Below are 15,681 nucleotides of genomic sequence, written 5' to 3'. Positions count from 1 at the left end.
AACCTGGTGACCTGGAGCTTCTACCTGGTGAGTGTGTTCGGTAGAGGATACAAGGACAGAGTTTAAAGCCTGTGGCCTGTCCAAGTTGGGGACTCTAACAAAGACTTCCCGAATGAAATCAAGACCCTAAAGAACTATATCATCAGTGAAAAGGGGAAGAAGTAAACCTACTTGTCTTGACTCTGCTGCTGTGAATGTAATTATATGCTAACCCTCACATTGTTGGTGGTCCAAATAAATCTTAAGAGGGTAATTTAATTGAAAAGGGGCCCTGAGTTGTTAGGGTGCCAAATGACCAGCAGAAGCTGAAACAAACTCATTTTCAATCCAGGTCTCAAGGAATTCTTGCAAGGAAAATGAGTAGCTCACAGTCAAAAATCACAAAACTGCAAAGAACTAAGGCCATAACATGAGTGAGAACCAGCAAAAACAGACTTGCAAGGATTTCAGATATTGGTATTACTAGATTCAGAGAAATTGTTGAGAATACAGTCCAGAGCTACAAAGAAATGGATAATATGAAGGAATAGTTAAATGATGTCTAGAACAGAGGGACAAGGTTTAACATATGTCTAATTAAGAGTTCCAGAGAAGAATAGAAAGAGGCCCTTTCGAAACGATAATAGCTGAGGATTTTCTAGAATTGTTGAGTGGTACCAGGCCTCAGATCCAGGAGGGCCAGTGAACCACATCAAGATAATTAAGAATAAATTCACAGCTAGATAATCTTAGTAAAACTGCAGTATACCAAAGAAAAAGGACAAAATCTTAAAAACAGGAGGAAAAGACAGAGCACTCTTAGGTTTATAGTGGAAATATTTGACCTGCTATTTGTGACCTAGAGTTTGTGTCTCATGGTTCAGTTTCTTCAGAAGTCGATAGTTACAGTACCTGTTATGTCAGCGCACCCGAATGGGGTTAGATGCATTCCAGCTACACCAATACGGAAAACTTATTTATGAACAAAATACTGTAAAGAGGTTGCAGGGATTCTAAGTTGATAATTCAGTATCTCAGGTTAGTCTGAAACACTAAGGGTATTTCTAGCCTTTGAGTTTCTTCATCTTTCATGTATCTTTTTAAAGTGCACCAGTGAGATTTGACCTTCGGGGTTATTCTTGTCTTGTAGAACTATCACTTATTATTTGTGAGTGAAATGAATTAAAGACATGGCATAGTAAGTGGGTTTTTTTTTTTTTTTTTTTTATAGTAAGTGGACTTCAGACTGTCCCAAAGTCTTTTCTCTCTTGGTCTCAGAGACCCTGTTTGAAAGCATCTTTAGGTTTCTATAATTTTCCTGTTTCCCAAATCAGCACATGCCTGGCAGAGGGCTTTGCTGTGGCCAATTGGGCCTGTAGAGGTTTAATGGTTAAGGAAACATGGGCCATATTACTGATTGCCCCTTTCAAATCTCCCAGTAACCATTAACATAAATATCATCTCACCATTTTGGACAAGGGACACCGCCCTTATGCACGTTAGTAATATGATACTAATGCTTAACCCGTTCATTGCTTCGTTGGCTTCTAAGGCCTCGGCCTATATCCATTGATAAGGGAGTCTTTTTGAACCTAGAGGAGAAACAAAAGGGTTAATTCCTTTTGGTTTTGCCCTTTGACCATTTCAGGATGAGAGGCATGATGAAATACTTTTCAAAGTCTTCAGTGGAAACACATCATGCATAATTGAAGCAAAAAAGAATAAATCAAAGCTTTTTTTCCCCTTTTAGTCTGGTAATTCATAATTGAAACCATATTGAGGTAAGGGTTGATAACTTCAAAACAACCCAGAAAACTGCCCTTTCTATCAAGGTAGGGAGTAGGTAAAGCTGCTCAATTACTGGGGGCTCAAAAGCTTCTGTATAACAGGCCTGTCCTCTCCTCTCTTCCTTTCTTCTCTGAGTTCTCAATTTTCTGCTCAGGCTAAGTACCTTCATTTAAATCAAATACGAGCTGACTCAAATATCTGTTTGATTCTCTTATTTTCATATGAAATTATACAAAACCAAACCAAATCTGTTGCCTTCAAGTCAATTCTGACTCTTAGTGAGCCTCTAGGGCAGAGTAGAACTGCCCCATAGGGTTTCCAAGGCTGTAATCTTTATGGAAGCAGACGGTCACATCTTTCACCCGAGGAGCTGGTGGTTTCAAGCCACCGACTTTTCGATTAGCAGCCAAGTGCTTAACCACTGTGCCACCAGGCTCCTTAAAGTTATACATAGTGACATTAAAAAAGCATCTCTGATATGGTGAGTAATGGGAATTAAATTTTTGAATCATCCTATATTGCAGCTTGATTTCTCCTGTGCTGAAATTTGGTTTGGTTGAGGTTGAAAGAGTTCTTTAGTTGGTAATGAAATGTGGTTTTCCGAGCTCTTGATTTTTACAATTCCCAACTTCCTCTAGTAAGTACATTTGAGACTGGCCCACCAAGGCCATTCGCTCTCCACCTTTCTCTGTTTTCTGTATAGTAACCTTGGCTAGAATGGTTTTGGTTAGCCTCATATAGGGCTACCTTGACCTTTCAACTAAAAGACAATAAAACAGGATTGCAGGAAGAGCCCAGACAACTTCCTTTGTGTAAGATTGCCAAAGGCACCACTAGTGGCTTGAGTTTGAAACTCTTTCTTGAAGGAGAAAACCCCTTTGGAACTGGTGGTTGACTTTACGCTTCTTCTCCCAAGGCCTTTCTTTCAGGGCATCCTGAAACCTGAACCCATAGCTCCCTCTTGCTAATCTCTCTGCACACTCCTAGCGCAGACACCAGAGCTTTCCAGAATAAGCGACTTGAAAGAACTTTTCAAAAACTGGCATTGTGCCCTGACAGTTACCGGGGCTATTATGGATTACTTTTATGTGATTGCAGTTTTACAATCTAGGATTTCTTACTGAAGCTTCTATAATGAATATTTGTTGTAAGAGTGAAAAGTGAAGGGTGAGAGGCTGGGTGAGATGAACGAGGCATTTCGGCCAAATGCCAGTACTTTGTCAGAATGATACACACTTCTTTTGGTATCTTCTCCCATCTGTGCGTGAACAGTTTCATTGAGCGTATTAGAAAATTGCATTGATAGCCGGCATTCCCAAGGTGCAGCTACAATGGATAGGCTTTGCAGTTTTTTAAGGTCTCTGTTGCTGGGTGCCTGGTTCCATGTCTTACTCTGCCATAATGGAGATTTAATCAGGCAACAGGGTTAATTGCCAGCATTGTTTGCCTTTTCCCTGGCAGAAGTCAGAGTCTTGAGTAAATTATGGAGGTTTAAATTGACTTGATTTCCTGCAGAAAGTGGGGTCAAGAGGTCCCAGACTGTAGACACTCTCTTCGGTCAGCCAGCAGGAGGTCAGTTCTTAAAGGTATTTCAGAGGTGACTAAATGCCGTTTTTTGAAATATCTCTCCCCAGTAAGTTTTTTTTCTCTGGGGGTTAGTTTGTTGACCTTATCCCGGTGGAGTAGAGTGCCTGTGTGAAGGCATACACCCCAATTAAAGCTGCCTTTCTCCACGTTGTCACTGTGCTCCAAAGGCAAGTCCTATTACATTTGAGGAGGGAAAAAGCAATTGACACAGAAGCCTGGTTGCAGATTAGCATTTCCTACTTCTCACCTTTTGGAATAGAACATAAAGGTAGCCATCTTACTTTATCAATACAACAATATTCAGGAATTTTTTTTTAAAGTTTCAAAAGAAACAAAAAAGCTAATCATGTCACTTAAAAAAAATTTTTGATCTTACAAGACTTTTCATGGTGTGGCTTTAGCCTGCTTGTCTCTCATCTTCTCTCAAGGCTTTCTCTTCCCAGCACGGGGGAGCCTCATTGAATCTGTCACTGTCTCTAAGCTTATCTTTGCTCACGTTGCTCAGTTTGCCCTTCAGCTTCTTTGCCAGAACCCTCCTGCTTATCCTTGAAGGGTGACGTCTCATCTGCCCCGTGTAGGTAGACCTCTACACTTCCACAAGGCTTTAAGACCTTGCTTTAGTACCTGTTATTTTGCATTACAATTTATCTTTGTGCCTTGCTGTCTTACCTACCAGATTATGAGCATTTTGAGGGGAAGAAATTTGTGTTAATCTTTGCATCTTCAGCACTATTTGAGGATTGTAGCATGTGCTCAGGAAATGTTGACTGAATGAATGAGTACCAGAAATGATACTAGTAGGAATGATCGCCGAATCACTACTACCAGGGTTGTTTTAGCAGGCAAGAAGAGTACAAACTGGGAAGGGCTGGAAGTTTTTTGCATTTGTTTTTAACTACCATTTGTGGAGTTCTGCGTCAGGCCCTCTGTTCAGTATTTATGTACGTAATCTCATCTAATCATCATCGTTCTGGGAGAGAAGTACTATTTTGGTTCCAATTTTGCAGATGAGGAAGCTCGTTCTTACGGAAGTAACCATACGTGTCACAAAACTATCAACTAGAGCCCAGAATCAAACCCTCTGTTAAATATCCCCATAAAATCCTACACATCTTTGGAACGCTTAGCACAGTAAGATTCTTGGTAAATACTTTTGGAATGAATTAACTAAGTTGGAAATCATTTCAGGGCCCAATAATATCTGTGGTGTGATGGATCGTTTTTATATGAACTTTCTCGCCATGGTCTTGTAACTCCTACACAAGTGAATGAATGAAAAGAAAGAAAGAAAAAAAAAAAAAGGTAAATGTGGCCCACCAAGGGGATTGGTCAGTTTTGCCATTCTGCTAGGCTTAAAATGAGCCATCTCAGAGGCAGGAAGAGAGGATCTCACCATCACCAAGAAAGAAGAGCCAGGAGTGGAGCGTGTCTTTTGTACCTGGGATCCCTGCACTGAGAAGTTCCTGGAACCAGGAGACTGAAAGAGAGAGAGTTGTAACACAGAAGATGGCAAGAAGTGGCAGAAAAACAGAAGCAGGAGATGGCACAGGGGGTTTCATGCCCACAGAGCGAGAAAGCTGAGCGCCTTTGGGCAGGAGGCTTGCTGGCAGATCAGGATGCCTACAGGCACTTGGTGGGGCTAGGTTTGCTGACTCAGGAGCTAGAGCTGAGCGCTTTCTGGCCGAGGCCTCCTGACAGAGTGAGGTGCCTGTGGGCACTTATCGGCAAAGCTACAAGACCTTTGTAACACTCGCCCAAGCAGGGCAGAGGCCAGGCCAAGGGGCCAAGGGCTAGGGAGAGACCTGCGTGCAGGCATGGCTGTGACAAGAGGCTGTCCTGATCAAAGAACTGTATCCTGAGTCCTTCCTGATCCTGAATTGTAACCTATTACTTCCCTAATAAACCCCAAAATTGTGAGTATTGTCTGTGAGTTCTTTGTGGCCATTGCAATGAATTATTGAACTCAGCAGAGAGGTCAAGAGTGCCATAAGAGGGACAGCTGGTGTCGGAATTGGACGAGATGGTGGAGAAAGGAGGCATGTCTGACCTCTGCCTTATAGGAATCGGCCTTGGACTATTGATCTTGATTCTCCTTCCCTCTTGTGAAATTAGAGGCGGTCAGACATCTCTACCACGCCCTTTTTACAGTATCACTGTTTTCTGTGGACATCAAATATTCAAATCCATAATTAAAGAAGGTAAGAAGAACATGTTCTGGATCATTTGGGTTTAACTTATTCATTTTTTAACAAGCTTTTATTGAGTACCACTAGGCACTGTGGTAGGTACTGGGTGTTGTAACACTGTTATGGCTCCTGCTTTCATGGAACTTTCAGGAGAGTTAAAATATAAAAAATAAGAAGGAAAAGAAAAAATTGTGGGAATAAAAACAGTATATTTGGAGAGAAAGAAGGAAAAGAATCTAAGTAGACCAGGACCCTTTAAGCATGATCAGGTAAACAGAGAAAGAGGGATTTAATTTTAAATTCTTGGTGCTGAGAGAGACCTCAAGGTTGCTTAGGTTATCCCCACCCCAATTTTGATAAATGCAGAAAGTAAAGCCCAGAGAGATTACTTACTCAAGGTCAACTGTTTGCTGCCATTTATTGAGTGCTTGTATGTCAGGAACTTTGCATATATTACCTCATTTACATCTCTTAACAACCCTAGAAAGGTAGTGGTATTATGATTTTACATGTAAGACACCTGAGGTGCAAGAGAGGTTAAGCACTCTGCCCATGTCACACAGCTGGGAAGTGAAAGAACCTGGATTCAGATTAAGGGCTTGTGATTCCCAAGCTGACTCCAACCATGCCGCCTCACTTTGGAAGTCATCTGCGTCAACCCTGGTGCTGCATCCTAAAGTCAAGAATCTCACCTGTATCATAGTAAATATGTGTTCACGAGCTTCTGAGTTGCTTCCTTTGTCTCCAGAATTAATATTCATCTGAATGTCTGTATTTTCTGGGAGAGTGCTGGCAAGACCTCAGTCCTTGTTATGCTTTTGTACAGACTCCACTTAAAATACCACTGCAGAGTCAGATTCCTGCCTGATTGCCTTCTCTGCTGCTCCGGTTTTCAAACCCTATTTGAGATGCAAATGGTAGTGTGAAAAAATTGAACACCAAGGAAAGCTGCTGTCCACTTCCCGCCCAGCCATTTCTTCCTCTCCTCTCCCCCTTCTTGAGCCATCCAATTCCCAGATGGACTTGGCATGCGGGATGAGACCAAATCTGCTGTCTTGCCAGAGACTCTGGTTCCATCTCCCTGGCAGCGCCTTGAAACAAGAGCTGTGATGCTTTTCAGGGGGTGCCTCAGTTTAAATTCCAAGGGATTTGTTTCCTGAAACCAAGCTTTGCATCTCTCAGGGAATTTTCCTCTCCTTTTAATGTAGTAGAGACATTTAAGTGTGTTGGCATTCCCGCTTCTCCCAAAGAACAGACCTCGTTTTGTTGGAGTGTTAATAGTTTTTCCTTCTGCTTTAGTGGTGTATTTACCTTTTTTTTAATTTATGTGCCCACTTTGTGTCAGTATTCTATATTTGCTGTGTTTTCATTCCATGTAGCCTCTGAAAGCATAGTGTTTGGGGTGGGCTTTTGATTACTGAGCCCAGATGTGGCAATCAAGGATAAAGAATTTCAATAGTTTTGTCTTAGAGAAGAGCTAGAGGGAGGGGCGGATTGACCAGTAAGCAAGGTACACACATGATCCATCCCTGGCTAGAAATAGTGAACTCTGTAGTTCCTCGCAGTTCCACTTTTCGAAGTCTCTGAAATGGTGATGCTTACTCCGGACTGGGTCCGAGTATGTTTATGGAGGGCGCAGGGAAGGGTCACGAACCCCCATCTGGCACTCAGGAGTCAGATAATATGGGCTATATCCTAGTTCCGTCACTCATAGGTTATATAACCTTCAACATCACTCACTATTTCTAATTCTACAGTTTCATATCTGTAAAATGGGAATAAGAATCATATCCATCTTGGGGATTGTTGTGAGTGAGGTTCAAACGAGATAACACATGTAAAGCATTTAGCGCAGTGCCTTGCACTTAGCAGAGCCCTGGTGGTGCAGTGGTTAAGCATTTGGCTGCTAACCAAAAAGTTGGCAGTTCAGATCTACCAGCTGCTCCTTGGAGACCTTGTGGGGCAGTTCTACTCTGACCTGTAGAGTTGTTATGAGTAAGAATCGACTCTACGGCAATGGGTTTTTTTTTGTTTTTTATTTTTGCACTTAGTAAGTGCACAGTAAATCTTGACTATTTTAACATCACACATTAAATTATTTTACACACTTCTTCTAAAAATGGTTTTTGTTCCTTTTGCGTTTAAAGCGGTGTTTTTCAAATGGCCATTGGAGAGTATTGCGTCGGGAGGAGAAGGTGAATGGGTGGGAGGCGGTGGTGACAGGTAGAACATGAACCTTGGGGATTAATTGCGACTTGAGCACAGAGCTACTTACTGGCTTGTCTCCATAAACGTCAGGAGGATGTGAAGAACAAGATTTGGGGTAGAAAACTCAGAGGGGCTCCTAGAAATGTAATCAGATGCTAGGGTACAAATACTCAAATCCAGGCCCTTCCTAAGACTACAGCTTAATGTCAAAGGGTGATGTCATAGAAACAGGAGGTCAGCATTGAGAGGATAACCTTTCCTATTATGTCTCTTGGTTGTGAAATCAAATTATGGCACATCGTGGACATTTTGGCTTTAATATCCTGATTACATTAGGACTCCAAGAATCCCATTTGGTCTCCTTGAGTTCCCATCCCATGTGTATTCCATGTGTTTGTGTACATTTCCTATCCCACACTGTTACATCTGGCAAACAGCTGTTATATAAGTGGTGATGGGTGTCCATCAGTGATTTGGATGAGATTCATGTGGGACCTTGCGAATCCCAGGGCATGAAAGACTGTAGGAAAGTGTAAGGTAGACGGAATAACAGGCAGGACGTTTCATATTCAGGCACCTTCTAAAAAGCTCATTCTCCTTTTTGTCAAATAATACATGTAATTGGTTTTAAAAGTTATGTAATATTAGAATCCTTTCTCTATTCTACCCACTCTGAGTTCTGCTCCCCAGGAAAAACCATTTTGAGCTCTTTTTACTATTTCTTCTTGTATTTACACCTCTATTTCTTAATAATGTGCTAATACTGCTATTTCTTGATTTTTATATGTTGAGCATGATCTATTGACCTCCTAATGTGGAAGGTAAGGATTTAGAAGTTTTACTCCCTGACCTCCAGCCCCACTTCTCCTATCTCTTCCTCCCATTTTAATTTATAACAGCGTTGGTTAGATCTGTATTTGTTTTGTACGTTAGTATCTCTACATAAACATTGTTCATAGTGCAAATAATGTACAGATACGTCTCTTGAAACTTTTTGTTTTCCTATGAGTTTTTATGAGTTATCATCTCATTTTGTTTGTTTGTTTTGTTTTCTATGTTCCTGTCATAACACTTCCCCAGACTCTCAAACAGGACCATAAAATATCTTCCTGTATTGTCAAGCTCAACTATTAATTTTTCAGATTTTTTTTTTGAGACATTCCTTCTGGAACCTTCCATCTTCTTGCTTCAATTTAGATCGGTTGTCTAGGCCTACTGCATCTGTTGTCCTGGGTCTTTCTTTTCACCATATCCTAAGAATTTTCTTTTTCTGTCCTGTGTTCATCCCTTTTTTTCCTCATCCCAAATCCAACTTTGTTGGTTGATCCCCTCATTTTGATAGTATGCATCCTTCAGAAGGTTCCTGGAAAAAGGATCCATAAAAGTTAACTTCTGGGAACTTCACTTGTCTGAAAATGCCTTTCCTTTACCCTCACACTTGATTAATAATTTGGCAGAGTATAAAATTCTAGTTGGAGTTTTTTTCCTCAGAATTTCAAAGGCTATGATTTCATTTGTAATAGATTAACAAATCTATTGCCTTCTAAATTTCCTCTTTATAAAATGGATATAACGTTTCAATAATTTTTCCTAGTATCAGTACAATAATATTTTTGCTTTTATTATTTTTTTAATTACTGTATTAAAATTATCTAATATTTTAATGGTAGCAAAGAGATTTAATGTGCTTCATTATTTTATTCTTTTTTATTGTGTTTAAAATATATGTAACATAAAATTTGTCATCTTAGCCACTTTTAAGTATACAATCTAGTGGCATTAACTACAGTCACAATGTTGGACTACCATCACCACTACTTCCAAAATTTTCATCACACCAAGTAGAAACTCTACCCATGATGCAGTAACTCCTCGTTTTCCCCTCCTCTTAGCCTGATATCCTCTAATTTATTTTCTGTCTCTATGAATTTACCTTTTCTAGATATTTCATATAAATTGAATCATCATACAATATTTGGCCTTTTGTACCTGACTTATTTCACTTAGGAGCCCTGGTGGCACCATGGTTAAATGCTACGCCTCTTAACCAAAAAGTCAGCAGTTCAGATCTACTACCCGCTCCTTGGAAAGCCTATGGGCCAGTTCTACTCTGTCCTATAGGGTCGCTATGAGTTGGAATAGACTTGATGGCAGCAGGTTTGGAGTTTTTTGGTATTTCTCTTAGTATAATGTTTTCCAGGTTCATCCCTGTCATAGCATGTTCCTTTTTATGGCTGAATAATATTCTGTTGTATGGAAAGACCACATTTTCTTTATCCATTCATTTGTTGATGGATACTTAGATACTTGTTTCCAGGTTTTAGCTATTATGAATAGTACTGCTATGAACATTGGTGCACAGATACCTGTTTGAGTCCTTCTTTTCAATTCCTTGGGGTAGTTACCTAGCCGTGGAATTGCTGGGCTATATGATAATTCTATGTTTAACTTTTTGAGGAACTGCTTCATTACTTTGTAAACTAATTTGAAAAAAGATTCAAACTACAGACAAGTTGCAAGAATTGTTCAATGAACTCACCTTCCAAGATCTACACATTGCGAGAATTTCCTCCTTATTCTCAGTGTTCAGAAATGATGTGCTTCAGTATGGCAGCGTTTTTCATTTCATTCTTTTTGTTTATTTTTTAATTCACTGCACTGGCTACTGATTGGGCCCTTTCAATCTGAAAATTCGTGTCCCTTATATCACTTGTTCTGAGAACTTCTTTTATTTCTTTGCTGGTTCCCTTTCTTCCATATTCTATGCTTTCTTTTTCTGGAAGCTCCAATTAGGTGGATGTTGGACTGCCTGGCTTTTTTCATCTTTTCTGTGTGTTTTTCATCTGTCTTTCTGTTCATCAGACTAGAACATTTTATGATCTTTATCTTCCAGTCCTGCCCCCTTTTTTAAAAACTTTAAGCTATCATGTTTTTAATGTCCAGGAGTTTTTTTTCTGCTCTTTGATCATTTTAAATAAAACATAACAATTTGTTCTTATTTCATAAATGAAAAATCCTATCTCTCTAATGATATAATTTGTTGTTGATGTTGTTTTCATTTTCTTCTGCCTCTTCTGTTTTGTCTGTTTCTTCTGAGGTCCTTTTTTTCTAGTTATTCACTTTGGTCTCTCTTGTCCATGCTGAAGATGCTCTTGAAATGTCCGTGACTCTGGGATCTGTTCATGGTTAGAAGGAGGCCCTAAAGAGCTGATTGGAAGTTCTTTGTGTGAGGGCAGAGCTTCGTGCCCTGAGGGCTTCACTTTCCAGTGCTGGGCAGCAGGCTCACCACATGGCTGCCAGCGTTTTGGGAACTGAAAGGGGAATAAGGCTGCAGGGCTCATCCTTCAGAGTATAGATTTTAATCTGCATTTTCCTCTCAACCGTGCCAGTGTTTCCATGTCTGGAGCTTCAATTTCTTCTAAGAGTAAACCTCCCTCTGCCAGAGAGAGGCCAGAAGAGTAGTTGCCTGGCTAAGGGGGTGGGTAAAGGGAGGGCTTGTGGTTCTGAATCTCTAACTGCTCCTTCTACATATTTTAACCAGACCTCCTCTTTTCAATCCTACCTCTTACCTCCAAGGTAGCTGGTGAGTTTAATTCCTGAGCTTTTGTGGGGTTCAGCCGTTTGAACTTGTTTACTTTTATTGGCTTCCCCCTTTGTAGCTACTTAACTTTTAGCTCTCTTCTAATCTGTAATCACTTCTCTAGCCCCTTTCAGTCTTTCAGAAATGTGTTAGTATCCCTCATCAGCTATTGTCTTTTCTCCCATATCTTTGTCAATTGTAGACTTACATTCTTGTATATTTATCAGCTGTCATTATAGTGGGTTTCAGGACACAATGGAGATAAATGCGTATGTTTAGTCTTGTCATGTTTAAACATTAAAAAAAAATTAAAATTAACAAAACTGTCCTTTTCCAGTGGTATTAGGGCCAAACTGAATTAAAGGGTTTCCATATAAACTTTGAAAAGGGGAAGATTTTGAACAGTTGCTTAACTCTTGGATTGGGCATGGTAAAAGCCACCTAATCTTTCACGTTTGGGTTTAGTAATGATGTTGGGAAAGGGATCTGCCCCATTATTACTGTGTCCTTCTCTCATCCAAATTAATTTGCTTTCTTGCAGAAATGGAGCAGCGTGAGTAACCCACTCTTCCTGCCACTGATCCCTCCGCAGTCTCAAGGTTTCACTGCCATTGTCCTTACCTATGACAGAGTAGAGAGCCTCTTCCGGGTCATCACTGAAGTTTCCAAGGTGCCCAGTCTTTCCAAGCTGCTAGTTGTCTGGAATAATCAGAATAAAAACCCTCCAGAAGGTAAGAAGAGTGAGGACATACGGTGTGTTTAGGAGAGGCTTGGCGTGGGCTTTAGTGCAGCTCTCAACAGACTGAATTGGGGTGGCCAAATTCTTTGTATCCTTCGTTTTAAATGAATTTTCCTGGTTTTTCAGGACAATGCCATTTGAGACAGCATGACCCCAATTTTCTCAGTTATTTCATTCATGTGCTAGGGTGGCCCATTTAACTCCAAGCCCACGGCATGCTCTGTAGCCTCAAGTGTTTGGGGGCTTAGGAATCACAGGATCAAAGGCCTCCAGCTTTGGGAAAACAGATCTCAGCTTCCCTCAGCCATCTCAGCTGATTTGTTTACATGAAAACTCAGTTTAAAAGGCATTAGTTTCCTTCTTTCTTATCTCTGCTCTGATACTGTGCTCTCCTTCAAAAAAAGAGATGGCCTCACCTCTGATTGGGAGAGTCAACAGAGCATGCCCTCTCCAGGCCTCCAGTTAGTTCCTCAATGTGAGCACTCACCAGGCCCTCCCACTGGTCCATCCTAATCACTGTTCCTTACCTTGGCCACCCCTGTAATCTACTGACTGGCAGCTCACGTTGAGGACTATTTGATTAATTGGATTTGTTTTTAATTCGGGGTGCACAGAGTATGTTCCACCTGCATTTAGCTTCTCATTCAGCCTGTCTATTACTGATCCTAATCCCAGGGACTTCAAAGCTTCTGCCATTTATAGCCTATTAAAGCCAGGAAGTTTCTGATGGATTAGAGCAAGGAATGGGTTTGAAGTTTGTAATGTGCACCACTGTCACTGATAAGGTCTAGTTTATTGCCCGACAGTAGTATCTGCACTTTTTATGGCTATTCCCTTTTAATTGGTCATGCTGAACCCGGGAAACTACCAGTAGTAGATCCATAGTCTAAGCTAGAAGAAGACCATATTTTTGGCTGTGTTAAGCAGATCAGAATTGCCTCAGGGAAATTCTGCAGTGCTTTCCGAGATATTTAAAAAATTTTCTTCATGGCATTTTTGCTATCTGAGAGAATCATATACTTTCTTTTTCAAATTAAGGGGCCACACTTTGAGTAAACAAAAAAAACAAAAAGCTACTTTAAATGAAGCTCCTGTGTTAGTCCCTGAAAGTACAACTGCTTTTTTTGCTTTAATTAACTCTCCTTTTATGCCAAGTTTTCTCTGTACACTATAAAAATGCCAGTTTTCTAGGTTTTTGTTTTGTTTGTTCAATTTAAATAAAGGAGAAGGAAAGAGGTAGAAGAAAAGAGGAAGGAATTGCACCATCTAAGAAGAAGGAAGGGAGGAAGAGAGTGACAGGAAGGAAGGAAAAAGTAGAGACAGAAAAAAGACATTGTGTGTGGAGGGAAATCAGAGAGGGCCTCTGACAATTGACTTGGATTCCTCAATGCGGCAGGCCATCTTTCCCCAGAGTGAAGAGAATTGTTTAGTACTATGTTGCTAATTAGTCTCTTCATTTATAAATGATGGGTCATGTTTTAAGAAGGAAAGGGGTGCGCCCCTCATGGTTTCTGGAACGGCTGATCACGTCATGCTGCATCCACACACGTGCGTCTGCTTCTGTGCACCAAGGCCAAGCCTTGCAGAGAGAGCCTCTCAGCCCCCTCCTGCCATCCCGCCCAGATAGACAGTATCCCACATTCTGGTGCTAAATGCAAAAGAGGCTTCTCTTTGTAAACCTTGTTTAGCCACGTTGGGCTAAAGGTGAATTATTTATTGAGAATTTCAGTCACTTTTTTGGGCGAGTATCATCACAAACTATAAGAAAGGAGGAATCTTTGTGCTCCTTCTCGGTCTGTGCCCCTCCATTGGCCTAACTAAGCGGTAGCACGAACCTGGATTTTACATGGAACTGGGTGTTGAGTTTTAATTTTCGGTAGACCCTACTAGAATGTAGTGGTTAATTTTATGACCAAGGGTTTAGTTTATTTCTGAAATATTTTGGCTCTAGGGAGGAAAGCGAGCCCTCAACTGATGAGGCTCTAATTTTGACACGTTTAGAGACTAGACCAGCTTTTTTCTAACTGTGGTTTTTAGGCCAGGGCTCTGGCGCTGGCATTGTGGTTGTTCGGGGAGAACATGAACCATGTTTAATCTTCTGTGGGTGTTTGTGCAGTTGGTAAATGGGGCTGTCAGCTCTGGTCCTCATGCCAGCAGATGCATCTGATTTTTCATGTACAACGTTAGTAACATATATTAAAAAGAAGCAAGTCCAAAGCTTTGAAATATTAGAGGCGAAAGTGATGTTTTTCACTTTCTCTGCATTTACTAAAATAAATATTGTGGTTAACGTGTCTGCTGCTGGGAGTACTAGTGCAGGCAGCAATGTGCCCCCTCTCTCCCCGTCCCCCCCCCCCCCGCCTTTTTCACTCTCCAACCCAACCAAATACTTTTTTCTTTTGGTTGCATTTTAAGTCTTAATTGCTGGGTTTGGAGTTTAAGTCTAGGCAATAGAAATTTCCAGTGAGCTTTCATCACGTTGGTTTTGAGTTCTGTCAGAAGAAAAGGCAGGTCACTGCATTTTCCCCTCCCCAACTCTTCAGTTCCCAAACTTGATGGATATAGGGGCTATTTGGGTTGGACCCTGGCCTCAGTGCTGAGGGAAGCTATTACATTGTACATTTCAGATAGGTTTAAATCAGCCTTCTGTTTTAACTGATTTCGGTTTTAAATTTCATGTGACCTCAGGAGTCCAGAGCTTCATAAACTTTAGTTGCCTAGGAGATGAGTGCATCAGATGGTCAACCCTGAAGAGGCAGCAGAGAAGTAGAGGCCGCAGCTGCCTCCATTTTGAGCTGAGGTTTAGGACTTTGGGGAATCATGGAGACCAGCTATACACCAAGCACCTTGGGCACTTCTGCAGTGGGCCCCGGGTTTGTGCAGAGATACTCTGGTATTTATTTTGTGGATCCGTGGTAGTGTTTATGACAGTGATTGGTAGGATGGGCTTAGGATCACCATCAGTCAACTTGCACATTCTGTAGTACATTTGCCAAGTTGGAGAAAAATTCTTCTTGCTTACATCTCTCTTGGCATCCAGTGTGGGGAAAACAGTTAATCAATACATTATTTTTTTAAAAATCCTTGACACAAGGAGTTCTTTTTCTCTTTTAAGCTGGACTAAAGCTCATACTGTGAAGTTATCAGGTCACCTAGCCCAGCTGTTTGTTTTTCATAAATTTATCAATGTGTTTGAAAAATCATATTTTTCAGGTTACTTTGTGTGAATGGAAGGTGACGTTTCTATTTTACCAGCTACACACTCACAGGATAAGACCCAAGATACAAGGGTTTGTTGTTCCATTTAGAATTTAAACCATTCATGGGTAGTTTTTTGGAATTTTTTGATGATGTCATGTTTTTTCACTAATTGAATGGATGCTGAATCACTGTTTGCTGGTAGTTTTTTATTGTTTGAAAAAATGGAACGCCACTTGCCAGCGGAACATATCAGTCCCATGTCCGTGAAGCATACCACACACAGTGGATATATCGGTCCCATGGCACATCACACTTCCTGGTTACACTTGAGCCATAAAATATCTTACCTTTCCAAAAATATGCAAAAATACACATGAAATACTAAATAAACATTGCATTTACTGCACGTAATG

The 15,681-nt window shown here is 40.8% G+C and overlaps 1 protein-coding gene across 1 annotated transcript in view; it reads left to right on the top strand.

The window, feature by feature from the left end:
• Positions 1-15,681, top strand: part of EXT2 (exostosin glycosyltransferase 2) — a 157,702-nt gene that overhangs the window by 95,173 nt on the left and 46,848 nt on the right. The window contains exon 9 of the mRNA XM_010592111.3: positions 11,870-12,059. Within this exon, the coding sequence (XP_010590413.1) occupies positions 11,870-12,059 (190 nt within the window). The remainder of the gene's footprint in view (positions 1-11,869; positions 12,060-15,681) is intronic.

The sequence above is a fragment of the Loxodonta africana genome, chromosome 7, assembly GCF_030014295.1.
Source record: "Loxodonta africana isolate mLoxAfr1 chromosome 7, mLoxAfr1.hap2, whole genome shotgun sequence".
In the NCBI taxonomy this organism is placed as follows: domain Eukaryota; kingdom Metazoa; phylum Chordata; class Mammalia; order Proboscidea; family Elephantidae; genus Loxodonta; species Loxodonta africana.
This window is presented reverse-complemented; position numbering and strand designations above follow the sequence as displayed.